The sequence below is a fragment of the Hoplias malabaricus genome, chromosome 3 (assembly GCF_029633855.1).
Source record: "Hoplias malabaricus isolate fHopMal1 chromosome 3, fHopMal1.hap1, whole genome shotgun sequence".
NCBI classification, from domain to species: Eukaryota; Metazoa; Chordata; class Actinopteri; order Characiformes; family Erythrinidae; genus Hoplias; species Hoplias malabaricus.
This window is the reverse complement of record NC_089802.1, coordinates 55,416,718-55,436,647: the sequence shown is the minus strand read 5'-3', so window position 1 is coordinate 55,436,647 and position 19,930 is coordinate 55,416,718. Positions and strand designations below refer to the sequence as shown.

Below are 19,930 nucleotides of genomic sequence, written 5' to 3'. Positions count from 1 at the left end.
TATTCAATTAAATAACTACTAATTTACAAACAAAGTGTAACAAAATATGGGGCAAAGTTTATATGAGTCATGAGGATGTTCACCATAAAGAGACTTGAAGACTTGAACAGAGAAATTGCTTGTTACATTTGTGTTATTTTAAATGCAAGAAATCTCACCAATAGCACCAGAGACCGTCAAAATATTGCAACCTGCAATAATACAACTATCACTGATCATCACAACAACATACCTATTAAAGCCATTATACAGTAAGCACACTTATTTTGCACTTCTAGCATCCCATATCCCATCCTGTAGTTTTACTATTCCTAGTCCAATTTAATGGTCAATAACCTACTAGTTATCCAAAGAGATGCTCTAAAAGACTTTAAACCAAAAATGTGTACGTTAAAGTTATTAGAAAGGCAAAACAGCTTATCTTGGCCTTGAATATCATGATTTTGGTATTACTTGCTATGCATAGTGTGTAGTGTTCAATTTGATGAAATACAACATACAACAATAACACATAAGCTGGGGATGAAAGTCTGAACAAAAGATACTGCAAATTATACACTTAAAAACAAAACAAATGAAGCTGATTTAAATACTGACAATTGTTTACACTGATCTTCATTTAACTTAACATACACATAATCCCTATTACAACTGTTGAGAACAGAATTCATTTTCAAACTGTGCATACTTGTGTGAAGAAAACCTAAGAAGAAAGCGAAGCACTGGAAAATGGTAATGAAATAACAAGTGAAAACATTAAATGTTCTCACATGCAGTAGGATGAAAAAAAAAATAGAAGACATACATACAAAATATTAACACAATATTTAGAATGATCAAACTGCTGTTGATCCTGCAAAGTCATCTAGTTTCAACCATTAAAGAGGAATTACAGTGATTTTCAAAATTTCTCTATAGTTAAACTGTCAAAAATAAATGTAAAATGTCATAAACATTTGTATGTTTTTGATTGACCATTGTATTTCCTTTATAGATACTACATATAAAAACTAAGAAAAATGTAATTCCCTGGTCATTTTGGGTAGAAAAAACTGTTCTGTTATAGTTATAGAGATCCATGGTTCTTAACAACACCACATCAAAAGAACTTGAATCATTAAGTTTCTCTGCAATAAAACCACTGAAATCCAAACCATCTCACATCAAACCACTCAAAATGATTTACAGAACTGAAAGTTTGAAAAAAAAAAAAAAAACTCAGAAGAATTCCCTTTTAAAAAGTGCCCTATTGATATGTTTAAAACAATTTTCTTTTTTTTTTTTTTTAAATTTGACATGTTGAGTTTCATGCACGCTTGGGCTTAATCCACTTATGTGAAAGTGGTCATGTTTGCTAAAAAAAAATTAAACCAGCATGAATGAGGATAAAAATAAGAGACAAATGTTAAAACAATGTAAGTAGAAATAAAAAATGCACAAAAATCTGGATTATAGAAAAAAATCTAACTGAAACTCTTATTTACATTCAAGCTGTCCTCTAATTTAACCCTTTGGAAAAGACAACATTTGCAACTGTAAATAGCTTCAGTAATATTTCACTATTGTATTGCTAGGGATATTTTTTGGGAGTTAACAAATGTAATAAACAAAATGTAATAAACAAAATGTTTTTTTTTTTAAATACAAAGTTATTTATCCATTTAAAAAGTGCCTGAACTCACTGCTACATTTTCTTCAGCCTCCCTGTCTTCTAACTTGTGCCGAACAGACTTGTGCATCCAGTATGATGAATATGTTTTTGTATATGATGTAATTCACTTCGTCTTTACTTTCTTCATTTGTGAAAAACAACACAGAACAACTCTGAAAACCTTTTCTGAGAGACTGCAGAAGGAGGTGTGTGGTAGTGTGTGTGTGGTGTATAGTTGTCTGGAGTCCAGTGGGCACATTAAAGTGTCTCTGGCAGTGCTGGGGTTAGTAAAGGAGCAGGCACTAAGGCTTGCACTCCAGCAGTATTCGATGGATTTCCTGGAAAGATGGTCTCTCTTTGGCATTCCTGTGCCAGCAACTCAACATGAGCTTGTAGATGGGGTCTGGACACATGGGTGGCTGCGGCAAGTAGATCTAAACATGGAAAAAGCAAGCACTGGTGAGAGCTTGATATTTAAAAAAAAGCCTATATTTGCTTATATATTGCTTAAGGGTTAGGATTTGCTTAAAGGTTACACATTTTCTTAAAGGGTTCTTAAAGATTTGCTTAAAGGTTACACAAGGTATCACTTCGTTATAAATCTGGCTCTTGTTTTGCAACTGCTCTTTGGTTTTTGGACGTGCCACTCATGATTTGATAAGAATAAGCTTTCCTTCAAAATCTTTATCTATTTTTCCACAAATTTAGTCTACCTGTCGCCTCTGGTCCCGGAAGAACTCCCCTGTGTTTTCAATGACCTGCTCATCTGAGAGCTGTGAGTAGGGCTGCTCTTTGCAGAATGTCAGTGTCTCCCAGAGAGTCACACCGAATGCCCACACATCACTGGCTGTGGTAAATTTACCCTGCATAGTCAAGAAGAATCATCTGGATCAGATTCACATTTTAACAGTTCATCAGTCTACTTACAAAAATGCAAGAGTTGAAAATATAACCTAAATTAATCTAAGTTACATAACATAATGCAATATTACTGTATGCCTCAAGAAGTATGACCATGTCTTGGCATAATTTCGCTGTTAGAAAAAACATACATTTTTACATTTTCATTATTTGCCATAATTTAAAAATCTCAGCTGACCTAGGATGTGGTCAATTTTCCACTGATGTTTTTTTCTCCTTTTGTTAAGTTAGCATTTGTTCAATCCAATGGTATGCACAATAAAAAAAAAATACAATTATTATATAAAATCCATCAAAGTCTTACTAGCAAAATGCTCTCCCAGGACATCCAGCGGATTGGCAGAACGGCTCTGCCCTGAATGCGGTAATAATCTCCACTGTACAGGTTTCTGCTCATGCCAAAGTCTGCAATTTTGATGGTGTAGTTCTTGCCAACCAGGCAGTTGCGGGTGGCCAGGTCTCGGTGCACAAAGTTAAGTGAAGAGAGGTACTTCATACCTGAAGCAATTTGAGTGGCCATGTGCTGCAGGTTACTGTAGCTGAGGATAAAAATTCATTACGAAAGACCAAAAAGGATTATTATGTTATGTTACATGTAAAAATAGTGTGAAAAGAATTATATATATATATCTGTGAATATTGTTGCTCATACAAACATAAGTAAAATTTGGTCAATATTACTGGCCTTCTGCTACAATATCTACCTGACTGTTGGAGCATTGCTGAGAAGGGCAATCATGCCCTCTGGTTCATGGCGGGACAGGAACTGGTTGAGGTCTCCATTTTCCATGTACTCAGTGATCATACAGAGCGGGTCTGAGCTCATACACACCGCCAGCAGACGAATGATGTTAGGATCTTTTAATCGCGACATGATTTTTATCTCTTTCAAAAAGTCATTCCTTTGAAGAAGGAAAATGGACAAAGTTTTACTAACAAATAATAACCATATAAACCAAATAAAATTATAGTCTAAGCCCCACCAAAAATTCTTCAATGTAACACAGTAAAGGTTAATAGGAGATTACACAAAATATATTAACAGTAATGAGGATCTATGTAGGTTTATATATATATACAGTAGTGATAGTGAAGATTTGCATGTAGGTTTTAACATTAGACACTGTGAGAATCAAGAGTGGATTTTGATTATATTTTAGATTTACCTGGCATTTTTATTAGCATCTGCTCGTAGCATTTTCACTGCCACAAGTACTGTCTGGTTGTCACTGACATCAAATGAGAAATCTTCATCCATGTAGTCCTCCATGTCCTCTGCCTCACAAAGATGCACCTGCAATGGCAGCAGTCAATAAAAGCTATTTACTTTACAATATTCTTGATTGTCTCTTTTGGAAGACTTTTCTTGAACATACATTGCTGCTGATCCAAATTAGCTTAAATACACCACAAAATTGCATGCATTTGGCTATATTTTATTCTAGTTTTCTAGAAAGTAGGTGATGAAATGCAGCATCATTTCAGAGAGCACACTGATGGCACACTCTTTTCTCATCAATTCAGCTTGTTGAACTGACCTCTCCAAACTGACCCTCCCCCAGCTTCTCTTTGAAAGTCAACAGTTTCCGTGGAAACTCCTCCACAGCTATGTCCTTTCCTGATAGCAGATCCATGGTGAGGGCTGGCACAGCATAGGTGTTACCCCCTGTTACGCCTTGTAAGTTAACAATGTCTGCCTCTGCATAATGGGGGACCCCCTCCTGAGTACTGGTCTGAGGAGACTTGGAGGCTGTACTCATCGATGCTATGTTTAAAGGCACACAAACCAACAAAGAAGGACATTAACTCATTAGAAAATTAGTTCTACAAGTTTAAAGGAATAGATTGGCAAAATATTAGATTCGCTGAAGTTTTCCTCCAGATATTGTACAATGCACTGCAAAAAACAGCAGCAGGAATCATCTTTAGGAACCCCTCCAATGGAAGCCAAGTTTTTACCTTGTTAACCTGTCTGCGTGATTTTATTCAAACACTAGAATAATTATCATGACAGAAACAAGCAGTCAACACATGGCTGAAGATTTCTAATTTGAAACAGCAGTGTTCCATAGACAGCCTGGGTTTTTAACATCATAAAACTAAGGGTATAATACTCTCAACTTGTGTGAAGGTGACTATTTGCATATTAATCACATACTGAACAGTGGCAAAGGCATAGAGTCACATCTAAGCCACTTTTAAGGCCTTTGGGAATTTTATTACTTAGATATAAGGGATGATTAGACGATTAAAGGGGGACTTGATAACTAGAGGGGTGCTTTAAAACCATACATTTGTCTAATTAATGCCATATTTAAATCACCTAAAAAAAAGTTTTTAACGTAGAAACTCAAGTAAATATAAAAATGCTCAGGGGTTTCCAGAACTCACCGGTGTCCTCTGAGGTCTGGGAGAACTCTGGGAGTTTACGGACAAGGCGGGAGGGCTCTTGGTAGTCTGGCCCCAGGGGGAAGATGCGCTCATATGTGGAGTTAGACTCCTGCTCGCTGGGCACTGAGGAGGGGTTGTTGTTGTTATAGGTGAAGGTCTCACTCTGTATTGACAGACTAGCAGTTAGTTCATCGTCCAGCATCCTCCGAGACACCTGCAATAAAGAAGGCTCAGTGAAGGAAGCCAGAGGAGCAGCAAAAGGGTTTTGGAACACTCCTGCTTGTTCCACACCATTCTATTGTCCGAACATTTAGGAGAAACAGCGCACTAGTTATTCCTTGATTCATTAATTGTGACCATTGAATCAGTTTGTTTAATACTGTAATCTAATTTGTGTATAACACTGGAGTCTACAAAATAGACATGAAGGAGAATCCCACAGCAATTTCTATATACCACAGTAAAATTAATGTTTAAGTACATTTTTATGATGTAAATAAGACCTTCAAAGTGGTGTGAAATGCTCTATTTTATTAAAATAGTACTAATATAAAAAATATATATGTAATAGATTAAAACAATTTTGTCTTACTTCACTGTTTGCAAGCTGCTCAGCATTTTCTTTTAAAACATTTTCTTCACAAGATACAGCCATTACACTGACACATAGTGTCCTCTATGTATAAGAGATTCTGTACTAAACCTATTTTAAACATGGCTGACCAATGTGTGGGGCTCGAACTGTGGAGCATAATGGAGCATTTGATATGATCTACTATTTTAGACATTGAAAAGATGAATACATTTGAATAAAGAAAATTCACCATGAATGACTGCCAGGCCAGCTTACCTTCTCCAGCATCTTCTGCCACACTTGTCTCCAAAGTATGATAACAATGATGGCCACCAAGATGAAGATGATTGCCACCAAACAGCCAATCAGAATGCGGGTGTTGCTGTCATCTACTTTGTGAATGGGGTTATCCCCTAAGGAGGGGATAGAAAGGAAAGGAATCATTTGAGTGAGTAAGCACCACGCTTAGGAGAGGTTTAGTGGGTCATGGTTGTCTCAATAGAAACTATTGTCATTGAGCACAAAGAGTTGAGCCCCTCAGTGGAGCGGAAGTGAATGATCAGTGGGGGTCTAACCTGGCTGAGTGCTCGTTGGAGGGCCAGTTTTCGGGGGTGCAAGGGTGGTGTTGTACATTGCAGTATCTGGAAAAGCACAATCAAATATTTAAGTCAAAAACTAATTCAATCTATTCTTTGTCACAGAGCACTTGACCCCGGTCACAGAATCCTGGACACATCTGAGCACATGTTTCCACTGTGTTTTGGATCATTTCAGATGAGCTTTAGGGCCAAAGCCCTCAATAACAGTTTTCGATGTATGGTTTTTTTCTTGAACATTTTGATTCATTTTTTTCCCAATATGTTTCAAAACTGCACAATCAGAAAAACCTTTTGCTTTCACTGTGGTGGTACGCTCAAGGGTACATATTCAGTACTTTTAGTTAGGGAACATATGTGTACCATATTAGAATTGTAGATTTTAAAATTGTGATTATGCCTTGTGCCCAGTGATTCCGGGCAGGCTCTGGACCCCCCGCGACCCTGAATTGGATAAGCGGTTACAGACAATGAATGAAATAATGAAAAATTGTGTTGATATCATATGCCCCATTTAATCTCCAGAACTTATATAATTTTCTTTTATTTTACACAGTTTTAAAATTATATCTAAAGAAGAGTATGTAATGTAACTTTAGGGAACAAAACTGGATTTTAACATCACTGTTGTACCTTTAAAGGTACTTTTACACTGTTTGTACCTATAGTGACTTATAATGGACCTCTACCATAACTTTATTTTCTGAGAGTTTGTGTATTGTGAATTTGTATATTCTATAAAGTATTAACTCTCATTTTGTCCCACCACAACTTTTGGGAGGAATGAAATTAAAATTTATTTTAATTAACAGAATCCAATCATGTTGGAAATCTTTTGTTTGAACTGTCAGCCAAATAAAGTTTTCACAGAAATCACAGACTCTTGTGATTTAAAAAGTCCTTGTAAAAAAAGCCCAACTTTTCTGGAAACAAAGAAAAATTTGTACATTATTAAAAAGACAAATTGAAATCTTTGAATAAAAATGTTGACTGCTTAGAATCTAAATATACAATGCCACTAAAAAAACTAAAAATATAATTTATAATGTTTATACATATTGTTAAAATATAATATCCCAAAACTGTATTTCAGAGCAAATTTGGGCTATTTTATTGGTTCATTTTTTATGTAATATTTCTGTATATATATATATATATATATATATATATATATATATATGTAAATATTTCAATGTAATATTTCTGCACCAATCATGTGAAAACACTGTGGTAACAGCACATTTCTAGCTGACCTGACTGGAAGGTGATTTCACTGAACATCATCCACAAGTCAGCAAAATAATACTGGCACTTGATGGCACTGGCCATGTGGTTGTTGAGGGAGACTGTGACAAAGCAGGCACTGGGATTCACATCATCTATCACGGGACTGAACGACACAGGAATAATCTCCCAGTCCGACTCTGAACGGAAATAACACACCACCTTCTGGAAGGTCTTCACTCTCCGAGAGAACATGTTATTACAGTGCACCTGAAATACAAGCAAGAGGAGAGAATTACCATTCAGCAATCAGCAATCTTCTGCAATAATTCTTCTTTACATTATGAAGCACTCATTATAATGTTGCCTGGATGTATCAGACATTGTGTAATAAACTTGTTTTAAACATGGTCACATCATGTGGGGAACCTGTTGCATTGAGGCATACCAAAAAATCTTATTCAAAATCTCATGTTAGTTGCACAAAAATATCACTTTCAGAAATAGTTCTTGCTAATTTCTGGTGGTAAAACTGATGCATTTTTTCTTTAAAATGGATATATTATGATAGAAAGCTTTCATAAAGTGTTAAATAAGGCATGTTAGGGGAAGTAACACTGAAACAGACAGGGAGATGGTACAGGCCCTGTTGTAATAGAATACCTTCATGGTGGTGAAATTGCGGGTTCGGTCAAACTCAAACATGATCTCTACATATCCACTGGGGAAGCTTTCATTGGTCCAGCCCACATAGTCATAGCCAGGCCACACGTTGTAGACATGACTGAGAGTGAAATCATCCAGACCACACATACCATCTGTCAACTGCCCCAAACCTTCAGTCATACTAGAGATAGATAGATAGATAGAGAGAGAGAGAGAGAGAGAGAGAGAGAGAGAGAGAGTTTACACTGGGGTCCACATTATTCTTTTATTCTCCCTAAAATTAGATCAATATTTGCTCTAATCTTCTGGAGAACTATGTACACTATATAATGGAACACTGCTGTGAAGATCTGATTGCAGTCAGCTACATAAACATTAGTGAGATCAGGTACTGAGGTTTTGGTGATTTGTTCTGGATCATAAACAATATTCCAAATCATCCTAAAAGAAACTGGATGGCACTTCATCACTTTATGGAAGACAGTTCCATTATCTCACAGATCAATGCTGGGTGTTTTTATGCCCTTCTAGATCATACTGGGCATTGGACATGGTGACCTTAGGCTCGGCCAGAGCTTTCAATTTTATAGGCACAAACTTAAAAGGTCAGACATGAGAGAATGCTAGGTTTCACCACTAGGTGACAGCAATGCTTTAGGGTTTTAACCAAGACAAGGTCTTTCATTTTGTAATTTTATGACTGTGAGACTTTGGACTGTTCTTCACACACAAACAAACACACCCACACACAGAGAGAGAGAGAGAGAGAGAGACACACACACACAGTCATGGAAGGCATTGTTCAGGAAGCCATGAGTCAAATTCTTCCATGAACATTAAAACCGCTCTCTCATCTCCGTCTCTTACTGTAGTTATAGCAACCGGATGGAATAACAGTGCCACTCTGGTCTCTCTTCATCTGAACAGATCTAGGGTCAGTTTCCCTTGTTCCAGGCCTTCCATAACCCACACACATACCTAATCCAAACCTTGAATTAGCGTGGGAGGACAAGGAATGCTATGGATATAGGCAATTTAATGTCAAAAGCTGGCCTTAACAGTTCATATTGAATACAGGACTTGAAAACAACAACAACAACAAAAAAAAGGTTCTTCCTGTTATTGCAACGAGTCATAAAGTACAAAATAGACTACAGTTTCATGCAAAGTTTGGATTAGTCTAAGCAGGAAGGCAAGTTACATAATCCTCTCCTGACTCCACTCCACCGGTTCTTCTCAGGCTCACAAATAGGGTACTGACCTGTAACTCATGGCACCATCATAAACAGAGTCGTTGAGATAAATGGGCTGCCCATGTAAGGTCATCTGTTGACCAAGTGGGGCATTGTAGGACACTAGCCCATCTGGAAATACACAATGGACAATACGGTAAATTGTGAATAGGTAAGCTGTGGTAATTACTCAATCAATATTTAGTTAATTTACATTTAATATTGCTGTTATATCATATACATATATCATTGCCCATGCTATCTATCTATCTATCTATCTATCTATCTATCTATCTATATATACACACACACAGGGTGGGCCAATTATATGGATACACCTTAATAAAATGGGACTAGTTGGTGATATTAACTTCCTGTTTGTGGCACTTCCTGTAGTATATGGGAGGGGGGAAACTTTTCAAGAGGGGTGGAACCTTCAGCACCTGTAACTACGGATACTGGAAGCCTGTGCTAGCATTTCTCCTGCGGTGTTGCTATCAGTGTGTGTAAGAGTGGGAGAAGAGGGTTGCATTGACAATCCAACACAATGAGCAGCACTTTGAACACATTTTATAAGTGATCAGAAACTTGTAAATAACTCATGAAAGAATAAAGTTATGTTAAAACCAAGCACACATACCAAGCACATACACACACACACACACACACACACACACACACACACACATATATATATATATATATATATATATATATATATATATATATATATATATACATATAATATATAATATTTATCGTATGCCTCCTTCTGGTGCTAACAACTCAACAATATCTCACTGTAGCACAAGCAGACACTAGAATTATCACAGGGGTGTTATTTTATTTCTTATATAATCGCTGTCCAATTAAAATAGGCATCTCAATTTTTGTCAATTTTACTTTACTACATCATTGAAATATAGCAACTGTGCTTCGCATTTTGTGTGAATATTTCATGATGAATGGACCAATAGAAATTCTCCAAAATTACTTAATTAAATGGCATTGATCTCCTTCTCCTGGTAAAGTTATTATTTTGGGAGATACATGTTTTTAATTGGACAGCGGCAAAATATTGGTTGTACTATTTACAAGTGTAGCTCAAGTGCAAAACTGAGAAGTAAACTTCTGACTGCAAGGACAAGCTATCAATTATTACTTTCATTTTGTGTCTTCTTTAACAATTTGTCAATAGGTAAGGCAGAAACACACATCTGCCCTGAAACGTGCTGCCATTCAGAGATTCTAAATGATTATTACCCTGCTGTTATCTCAGTGTCTTTCATTTATAGCAGACAGTGAGAGATAGATAGGAGGTGGTGGGGGGTGGGGGGTGTGAATCAGTGAAATTTCTATTGGTCATAAAAGGATAAACAAGTTTGCCAGTAAACAGCACCTAAACAGTTCCAGTTCACCATGGACTAAACCATAGTAAACCACACAGTAAAGATGTATGAGATTATAAACTGGCCCTTGTTTAATGATGGTTTTGAGTGTAGCATTAGCTGTAGTGTGACTCAGGATGAACAGGGTGTGAGAGTGTGTAGGAACATTGTCAGCTTAATGATTAAGCTTCATGAGACAGGTATCGGTTTCCAGCAGGAGCAATTGCAACTCTTGGTCAGCACACAAAATGCAGTCTGAACATATTTCTTATCACATAACAATGGCGGAACAAAGAGCACAGGCACAGCCAGGCCAATTTAACAATAATAACTTATCAGTGCTTTTCAGACCAGAGATGGCAATTTACTCAGTAAATGCAGTTCAGTACCTCATTTGTACCAAATCTGTGCTTTCTTGAATAATTTTCAGATTTTTATTACTAAAGTTTATTATTAAGCAAAGTAATGAGACTTTGTTAAAATTTAGACATCAATTTTCAGTTATTAATTCCTTCATTGGGCTTAACTGAATTATGGTTCCTTGGTGACTACTTATGTGCTGTTTTGTGATTGGTCACATCACTGATTTTTTTAGACCAAGATAGAAACAAAAAAGCAAATCGTCACTGTGCAAAGACAAACATGCAACTGTAAAATAGTAATTTTTCAATGTAAAAATTCCATGCAATATTAAAACATCTGTAATGGTCCATTTATCATTCATTCATTCATTCATTCTTTATCTGTAACCCTTATCCAATTCAGGGTCACGGTGGGTCCAGAGCCTACCTGGAATCATTGGGCGCAAGGCGGGAATACACCCTGGAGGGGGCGCCACTACTTCACAGGGCAACACAGACACACACACATTCACTCACACACTCACACCTACGGACACTTTTGAGTCGCCAATCCACCTACCAACGTGTGTTTTTTGGACTGTAGGAGGAAACCGGAGCACCCGGAGGAAACCCACATGGACACGGGGAGAACACACCTCACAGACAGACACCCGGAAGTCCCAGGTCCCTGGAGCTGTGTGACTGTGACACTACCTGCTGCGCCACCGTGCCGCCCGTCCATTCATCATGTTTTTACATATTCTTTTTAGGACAGCTGTCAATTTTAAATGATTTAGTAAATAATTTAATATCCACAAAAATGGAGATACATTTTTCCTGTGGACATAGATGAATACCTAAAGGTTTAGAAAAAAAAAAAAAAAAGAATGTTGATAGATGGTGGAGGTACTTAGATATTCCAGTGCCGCTTTAGAAGTTGCTTAGTGCTTAAGTAGTTTTTAAAGCTTACATTATTGTACTTCTACTTAAGTACGCCTTGCTTGGCTCTTCATACATTTACTGCAGTCATTATTAATATTATTATAAATTTTATATTTATATTATACATTATTATATATCTATTCATTTTATAAAAAGCATGATTTGTCTCTAATCACTGGCCATCACCAATTCCACCCGATAACTGTTAGTCCCCTCATCACAAACAACAGCATCAGCGCAGGAGAATACAAGCAAGTTTCTGCTTCCTCTGAGACAAGTGGAGTCTTCAATAATTATTTTACCAAAGTAAAATATCTTGTGATTGAGTTTGAATATAAGCTACTTTGTAAATCAGTTTACATGACCATTAAGTTGGAGTGTGGTTGTGGCTCAAATAACCTTAGGTTCATACCTAGCCATTCACACCCGTAGAGCTCCACGCGCATACACACGTTCATGGAGTGGTCGATGACAGGCATGAAGCGCACAAAGCGTGCGATGATGGGTGGCTCCAAGTCTTTCAGGACAATGTCGTAAGCATTTCTGTTCCCCTCAATCACCTTCAACATAACAGCCATGACAAAGCAACAAAGTTAGACATCTGATGTCCACACTGTAATACTGACACCTATGTAATTAGGTGGTTCTTAAGCCTCGTCCTGGTGGGCCTCTGCCATGCAGGGTGTAGCTTTTTCCACACTCTGTCACACCAATTTTACTTATTAATTATCTCATTAGTTGAATCAGGGATGTTGGGAGCAGAGGAATCTGTAAAATATGCAAGGCAGTGGCCCACCAGGACCAAGACTGAGGACCACTAATTCAACTTTCCAATTATAAAACTTAAAATTGCAACAATTTAAAACCACTTTATTGGCCGAGAATTTGACCCACTTGCAGATACAGACTTCTATTTTATTTTATTTAAATTTACATTTATTGCATTTGGCAGATTTTCTTTCATTTTCTTCATCAAATTAAACAAAAATGTAATGTTATTTTTAATAATATGCCTTGTATTTAATAAATATTTATGCACTAAATATGCTATAAACCTGTAAAATAAAAATAATAATAAAATAATAATAATATAACACTTTAAGGGCATATGGTTATAATTTTCCTTCTCTTTTTTAAACTTTAATTTTTACAGCAACATGGCTGTATTCAGAGTAATTCTAGGCATTTCTATTTCTTTAGATTATTTTTCTGTTGGCCCATTTATCACAATGCATATGTCAGGTTTGAGGTCCACTTTGTATTTCCACATTACAGAGGGAAGTCCAACTTTTGCACTGCATACATTTTTAGATCCCTTTCATCCTGTTTTTCAATTTACAGGGCTCCCACAGATCTACAAGGTGGACCAACAAGGTAGGTAGTATTTCAAAACTCCAGAAGCACTGCTGATCCACTTGTACCAGCACAACACACACTAACAATCCAAGTCCTGTGCATTAAAGAACAAGGTGAAAAGATGGACTGCAGTGTGTAATTTTAGGACCACAAAGTGCTTCTGTATGGTCAGTGGAGCTGAAAAAATGGACAATGAGTGTAGGTACAAGGTAGGTGTTCCTAATCCAGTGATCGTATAGTTTATATATATATATATATATATATATTTCACAAAAACAACTGAAATAGTTTATATGGGGTATGAGTTTAGTCTGTGGTACAGACCTGTTTTCCTTGGCGGTTCCGCCAGGAGATCCAACGGCTGCCATCCCGGCTGTATTTGATTTTGTAGGTCTGAGCAAATTCATTTCCAATGCCCCCTGCATGGCGGCCCTGAGTGCCCACCAGGGTGATAAAGTGCAGAGAGCGGAGGTCTATCTGCAGGAACTCCTTCATATTCTCTGGTTCTCCAGGGATCTCTGGGCACCAAGCACCATCCCCCTCCTCACAGTCCATTCTGTAACACGCAAATAAACACTTTCTCAGGAAGAGAAACACATCCCAAGGAATGTGTAGTCTCAAAAAATACTTTAAAACTCCTAATTTACGGATGAGGGGGAAGCGCTGATATGACAGATTAGTCAAAATGACACCATCATTATTTGACAGTAAACATAATTACATCCTTCCATTGTGGTTTGGAAGAAGGCACCCACATTCACCATGCTATGATTTCTTTCATAACGAGATGACATATGGGAAAAAAATAACACATATTACCTGCCATATTTTGCCGCTGTTGACTCAGACCATTGACTGGAAGCCGAAATGTCTTCATCTAAAATCTGCCCTCCAGACATCCCTAAAGGGGACCGACAAACACCTGCAAAGAGAAATTTATACATACAAATTTGTCTTTATGTTTATATGTGTTCTCCCCAATTTCTGTTATTAGCACTGGTTAAGAACCCCCAATTACACAAGACTGGCCAAGCTGTGAGGGTGAAGTTTCCACTGAGACCTGTGCAGCCTCAGCTTCATCATTAGACAACACAAGACCATTAGGCATCTCAGCATGCTTGGGAAAGAACAATAACTGTCCAGTACAGTTGTGTTTAAGTTGTCTGTGAGTTTTTATTCACTGTTTGAATTACCACAGAAGCTTATTTGTAACTCTAATGGTTTAGTTTTGTAGCACTTTCGGTATATAATTATAATTATAAAAATATATAATTTCAGTAATTTCTCCCGAATTTTGAGACATTCACCTTAAGTGATCAGAAACAACAAAAATAAGTCAATATTACCCACCTATGGAGCAGCCATGAGCAATAGCCTAATTTCTGTTCATACTTTTCAATGTTTGGTGTTCTTTCCGTTGTCTAAAAATACTACTAAAAATACAAATGTCGCTGCCATGAGCAGAGACAGAGAGAGAAAGCTTAGCATACTGGACAGAGCCAGTTTGCCTTTTCACTCATTTAAAGACACCGGGCTTCTTAAACACATCAGACTGGTTTCCAGCACGCAAACAGTCTGGAAAGCAAGCAAATAGTGAGGGCATATTTACGCCTTTAGTGACTCCTGCCCTTCGATGAATGAAGCATCACTAGTGATACTTAACTCTCAATCACACAATGATTTTTCAGACCAAGCAAATAAATTAGCTTGGTTTGAGTTCTATAAAGCTGAGCTGTGTCTAATGCTTACCATACACTAGAGGACTTTGAAAAGATGCTGAAAATACTCTCATCAAAAGGGTAATGAGTATAGTCAGAGACTAAAAGCCAAGACTAATATGCAGTTGATTTTTTTTGGAACATTAAAAAGAGAAAAAAAAAAATACTGGCAACTCTAGCAAAAGTCTGGCGTTATAATCCTTGGCACATGGGAAATATTGGTCCCAATGTGACTCGTGTTGAGAGCCACTGTCCTAGAGGACACATGCCCTAAATGCTCCAGAGCTTTTAATAGAGTCAGGTGTGTTGAAAACACTGAAATGAGCAGAGTGACTGATGAAGTGATTGGTAATCACACTACTTTAGAATTTGTTCTAGGAGAAGTATACAGAAAAATGCATGTAAAAAAATTTTGATCTAGTGGAATGTGGAATGCACAGCTCTAACAGCAAAATCATAACTGCACTAATAACAAATAAACCAATGTCTGAGGGCAAGACCTGGTACTGAGTTTAAGGCCAGAATGTAGCTTGAGGTGAAACTGAACATCACCCTTCTCTTCCATCCCTAACAATTTGATTACCCTGCATAAATGTTGTGGGGAATATATATCATACTCTTTGGCTCACACAATTAGTGCAGCCACCAGACGTCCTCAGTTAGACTGAAACAGTGGTCAGAACATTGCAGAGTCTCCTGTGTGGTCTCAGCTCTCCTATTTTCTTTACAAGGATGCGATTAAAGTCAACCCACCTCCCGAGAAAGTCTTTAAGGGTCTTGCCGTAATTTAATCCAGTGACTATTGAGATTCTGAGGTTTACTGTTAATGTTTAGGAGCTGGAAATAGATTTTTATTACATGTTTCTGCCTGCTGTAAAAATAAATGATGGTCAAACTTTGATCAATATTATTACACTATGGCACTGAGGAAGAGGGGAAGGAGGGTTTCTACAGCTTTATGGTTCATTTCACTTTGTCTGACCATGATTGAATGAGGCATCAGTGCTGGGGGGCTTGTAAAACACACACGCTCAACAGAACAAGTGTGAGATGAAACAACTCACTGGTGCTCAGGTTCTCTGGTGATGGGACAAGAAAAGACCAAGCATGGATGGTTATAGCATTGTCTGAAACCAACCAACTGGCACTGAAGATCTGTTTGTTTCAGTGCTACACCTAGAAGTAAAAATTTATCTTCCAGAGTGATTAAACTAAAATAAGACAAAAAAAAAAGAAAAAAAAAAAAGAAATATAACTATCAATAAACCAGAGGTTCCGATGATACCTTAATATACAAAGCATTCTAAGACCCATAAACTTCAAATCCATGTCTGTGATCTCTCTGATACTTTGGTAAGCTGATGTACAGTGTAGGGAATTTGTGTGAAAAAACATCTAGTCCAAGTCACAAGATAAAAATCACACAATTCAAATTGATGTGTGCATATGGGTTTTGTGTGTGTGTGTGTGTGTGTGTGTGTGTGTGTGTGTGTGTGTGTTTGTTCGTGCGTCACAGGCCGAATGTTAAAAGTGCAGTCGGAAGTGCACAAGGCCTCTGCTGATCAGAGTGGCCCCTCCATCTCAACAGCAGGCCTTTGTGCTGTTGCCAGCAACAGCAAGGCGAATGGAGAAGGCCTTTTTTGTCTTCCTTTTCTTTTTTCCGGCTCCCCTCCAAATGTTTGCTTAAAAGTCAAGATGGGGGAAACCTCAGAGGCTTGGTCTTGGCAATGATGAGCTGATATGGTCCAAAATGAGCCAAATCCCCCAACAAAAACCTCTTCCAGATGTGACAGAGCTGCCTCCTACACTCCATCTCCCTCACCACACATCCCTTTCTCCGGCAAATGCAAGCCCTTGCTCACAAGCCTGTAGAGGTGTGCTGAATGTATTTAATTTAAATGTAAACATACTTTCCACACAAATAAAATATTTTTGCTCTCTAAACAGAAGATGTAAACTTTTGCTTAGGGTAGGAAAATGGAAGAAGATCTAAAGTCATTTTGGATTATTGTTATTTGTCCATTGATATCACAGCTGTTATTTCCAAATTAATATGTCATTGATATATATAACTGTATAAATGTAGATTAAATTAGTTATTTTAACAATAATATTTCACTAAATTAATCATTTAAATCCATTATTTTTGCCATCAGTTGTGTTTATGTGGGAATATTTTTTTAAATGTACAAATGTATAAATTTAAATGTACAACTAAATAATCACATATATATTTGAGAAAAATAGTAATATTCATCAATCTATACAATTCCGTATATCTGGTCATTTGCATTTAATAGAGATTACTGGTAATTCCTCTTTCATTTGAGGCCATTTAGCAGCACTTCAAAAAGATGTGGTAGCTTGCATTGCACATCTTGTAAGAAGCATGTGCTTGTTGTTACCAACCAAGCTTGGTGTGTATGTGACTGGGGTAATCTTAGCTCACTGGCGGAAGGGGTGACATCAAGATTGGGAGAAATTTGGATTCGAATCTAATATTTGAATTTGAATTGTTACATTATAATAAGAGTAAAATTTGACCCTGAGAAGACAATAATATTAAACATATCAGTATAAAGTCTTCAAGATAAACAGCAAATGCTACTCATCTGATTTGACATCAAGTAATGTTAATTGACCAATCACAACTATACAAATATCTCACATCATACACTCATTTAAATAGTAAGCAGTGTATAGTTTCAGATGAGTTATTTGGCTGAAATTAAAGTGAGGTTGAAAGTTTTGTACCATTAAGACTACAGTTAAAGGTAGAGAATAAAATTTCCTTGAGTTTCATGGACCTGGGTTTGTGGGTTCAAAACCTGCCTCAGGTCATTGAGCCACAGCGACCCTGAACAAACTAAAACTGTTACAGAAAATGAATCAATGTATGATAATTGCTAGAAAAAATCTCCTCCGTAGTCCTGCTGTAAACACATTTGCTTGGCTATATGCATTTACATATATGCTTCTGTGTTTACTCAATATGTTTTCTTGCCCTCTCTGACTGACCCTCGAGGGAGAAGTATTTCATATAGCCTGAGGGGCAGGGGCGCTGCTAGAGTGAAAGAGGCTAAAAATATCATGGGCTTCAGAAAGGTGGAAAAATACAAATATTGTCTGGAGAGACGGCCCACTCAGGCATATATCTTACCCACCCCTTTCTGAGTGTGCGCACATTCGTATGTGTGTGTGTGTGGAGGATTTTGCAGTTGCTCATAGCTCCAACTGTCCCTTTCCCCCCTTTCTCACCAAGACAGCTTTTTCCATGCTCTGGCCTTGTGAATGGCACGTTTGTTTCACTATGTTTGCTGTCTAACCGCTGGCTCCAAACCTTACACACATACAGTTATACATAAGAATACGCATATGTTCATGGACACAAATAGTACTAAAACATGTGCACTAAAAATAACACATTTTTCCAAACAAGATACATCATATATTTTATGCATCTTATAGTTATATAAGAATAATTTTAGTTCACATTTCTATTACAATTTTTTTTTTGCAAATGTGTTCAACTTTTTGGTCTATTTCTTATCCTTAGAAAAAGCTTCTTGAGAGCTACATGTCATTTCAGTGTTGAGTTTTGCTCTCACATCGAACAGATTGAGTCCGGCTAATAAATTGTACATATTGGCTGATTTGACAAGAGATCAATAAACATATAATCAAATGTTGAGTTTTACTGTGTTGTATGTGGTTGCCAAGAGAGTACTAGGAGAGAAAGTTTTTTAAAAAATTGAAGGTGTTCTATCACTCAAAATGGAAAAAAGAGAAAAAGAGTGGTAGTGTACAACTCTGGTGCTTGGGAATTTTAAACAAGGGAAAATTGGCACTGGAGCACCTCATAGCTCCTAAATTCTGCAAGGCACTTTTCCTGCTGCTGGAAAAAACGTTCAGTTTAACCTAGAGATTACAGCATATTGGAATCTGCCTCATATAAAAAGTATGTTAAGAAAAAAAAACCCACTGGAAAATGATGAAAATTTGCCATCCTGCTGAGGGCAGATGATGGAATGGAATGAAATCTAGTTTGAGCACAGGGGACTTTACAGTATCTCTATCACTAAAAACACGTTAGACACTTTCTTTTTATTGTTCTTCTGCCTTTCTCCTATATTCACAGTTCTATATGAGAAATGCAGAGCTTCCATGGTTTAGGAGCTGGGCTAGAAAAATCTGGGAAACGCACAGAGCCTCTGGAAAAATTAAAGAAAGGGAAGCCGATTCAATGTACTTTCCTGTTGTCAAAATGTCTGGTATGCAGTAGCCACAGACTCCAGACTGATTGCTGAATCCACTGTAAACAGTCAAGCTTGCTCTCTTGCTTCATTCAATAATAAACTCGAGGGAAGGTCACAATCCTCTAATAGATCCCAGGGTTCTAGGTGCAGCCAGACATGGATTTGAAGTGTTGAGTGAAAGAGCCTGACCTTTTTACACTTCAACACTGACTTTCCATGTGGCCTCGCTCACAAAGAAGAACCCTCTGATAATCATAGCTATTCAGTGCATGACAATCCAATGTTACATTCTGTCATTTACAAAAGTTGCAAAAAAAAAAATTAAGCTTGAATGAAAATTTTACAGACTTCCATAAGTTTATTTATATTCAAATTCTGTAAATAAATAATTAGACTGACTGCCATTCTGTTGGTTAAATAAATAAATAATGTGTTCCATTTTCTTAAAATCATTATTCCAAGAAGCACAAATGTTTAATGTACAGTTTGAATTGTAAAAGATGTTTATTGGTTAGGTGTTTGTACATAAACATTTATTACGGGGTGTTATGGTTTCCCATGTAGGGAACTGAGCTCCAGTCTCCTGTATGCAAAGGAGTGCTTCAACCCACAACAATACGTAAGCAATAATACATGATTATGTACATACATGATGGTGTATTTTTGCAATTATA

At 37.1% G+C, this 19,930-nt stretch overlaps 1 protein-coding gene across 1 annotated transcript in view; it reads right to left on the bottom strand.

The window, feature by feature from the left end:
- Window positions 1–2: 2 nt before the first annotated feature.
- ddr2a (discoidin domain receptor tyrosine kinase 2a) overlaps window positions 3–19,930 on the bottom strand; it is a 40,324-nt gene continuing 20,396 nt past the window's right edge. Inside the window, exons 3-17 of the mRNA XM_066664196.1 lie at window positions 14,102–14,204; window positions 13,607–13,838; window positions 12,339–12,486; window positions 9,285–9,387; window positions 8,021–8,204; window positions 7,387–7,627; window positions 6,113–6,178; window positions 5,814–5,950; window positions 4,964–5,177; window positions 4,111–4,337; window positions 3,739–3,866; window positions 3,277–3,474; window positions 2,877–3,111; window positions 2,365–2,514; window positions 3–2,085 (exon numbers count right to left, since the gene is read on the bottom strand). Of these exons, the coding sequence (XP_066520293.1) occupies window positions 1,954–2,085; window positions 2,365–2,514; window positions 2,877–3,111; window positions 3,277–3,474; window positions 3,739–3,866; window positions 4,111–4,337; window positions 4,964–5,177; window positions 5,814–5,950; window positions 6,113–6,178; window positions 7,387–7,627; window positions 8,021–8,204; window positions 9,285–9,387; window positions 12,339–12,486; window positions 13,607–13,838; window positions 14,102–14,204 (2,498 nt within the window). The 3' untranslated portion in view covers window positions 3–1,953. The remainder of the gene's footprint in view (window positions 2,086–2,364; window positions 2,515–2,876; window positions 3,112–3,276; window positions 3,475–3,738; window positions 3,867–4,110; window positions 4,338–4,963; window positions 5,178–5,813; window positions 5,951–6,112; window positions 6,179–7,386; window positions 7,628–8,020; window positions 8,205–9,284; window positions 9,388–12,338; window positions 12,487–13,606; window positions 13,839–14,101; window positions 14,205–19,930) is intronic.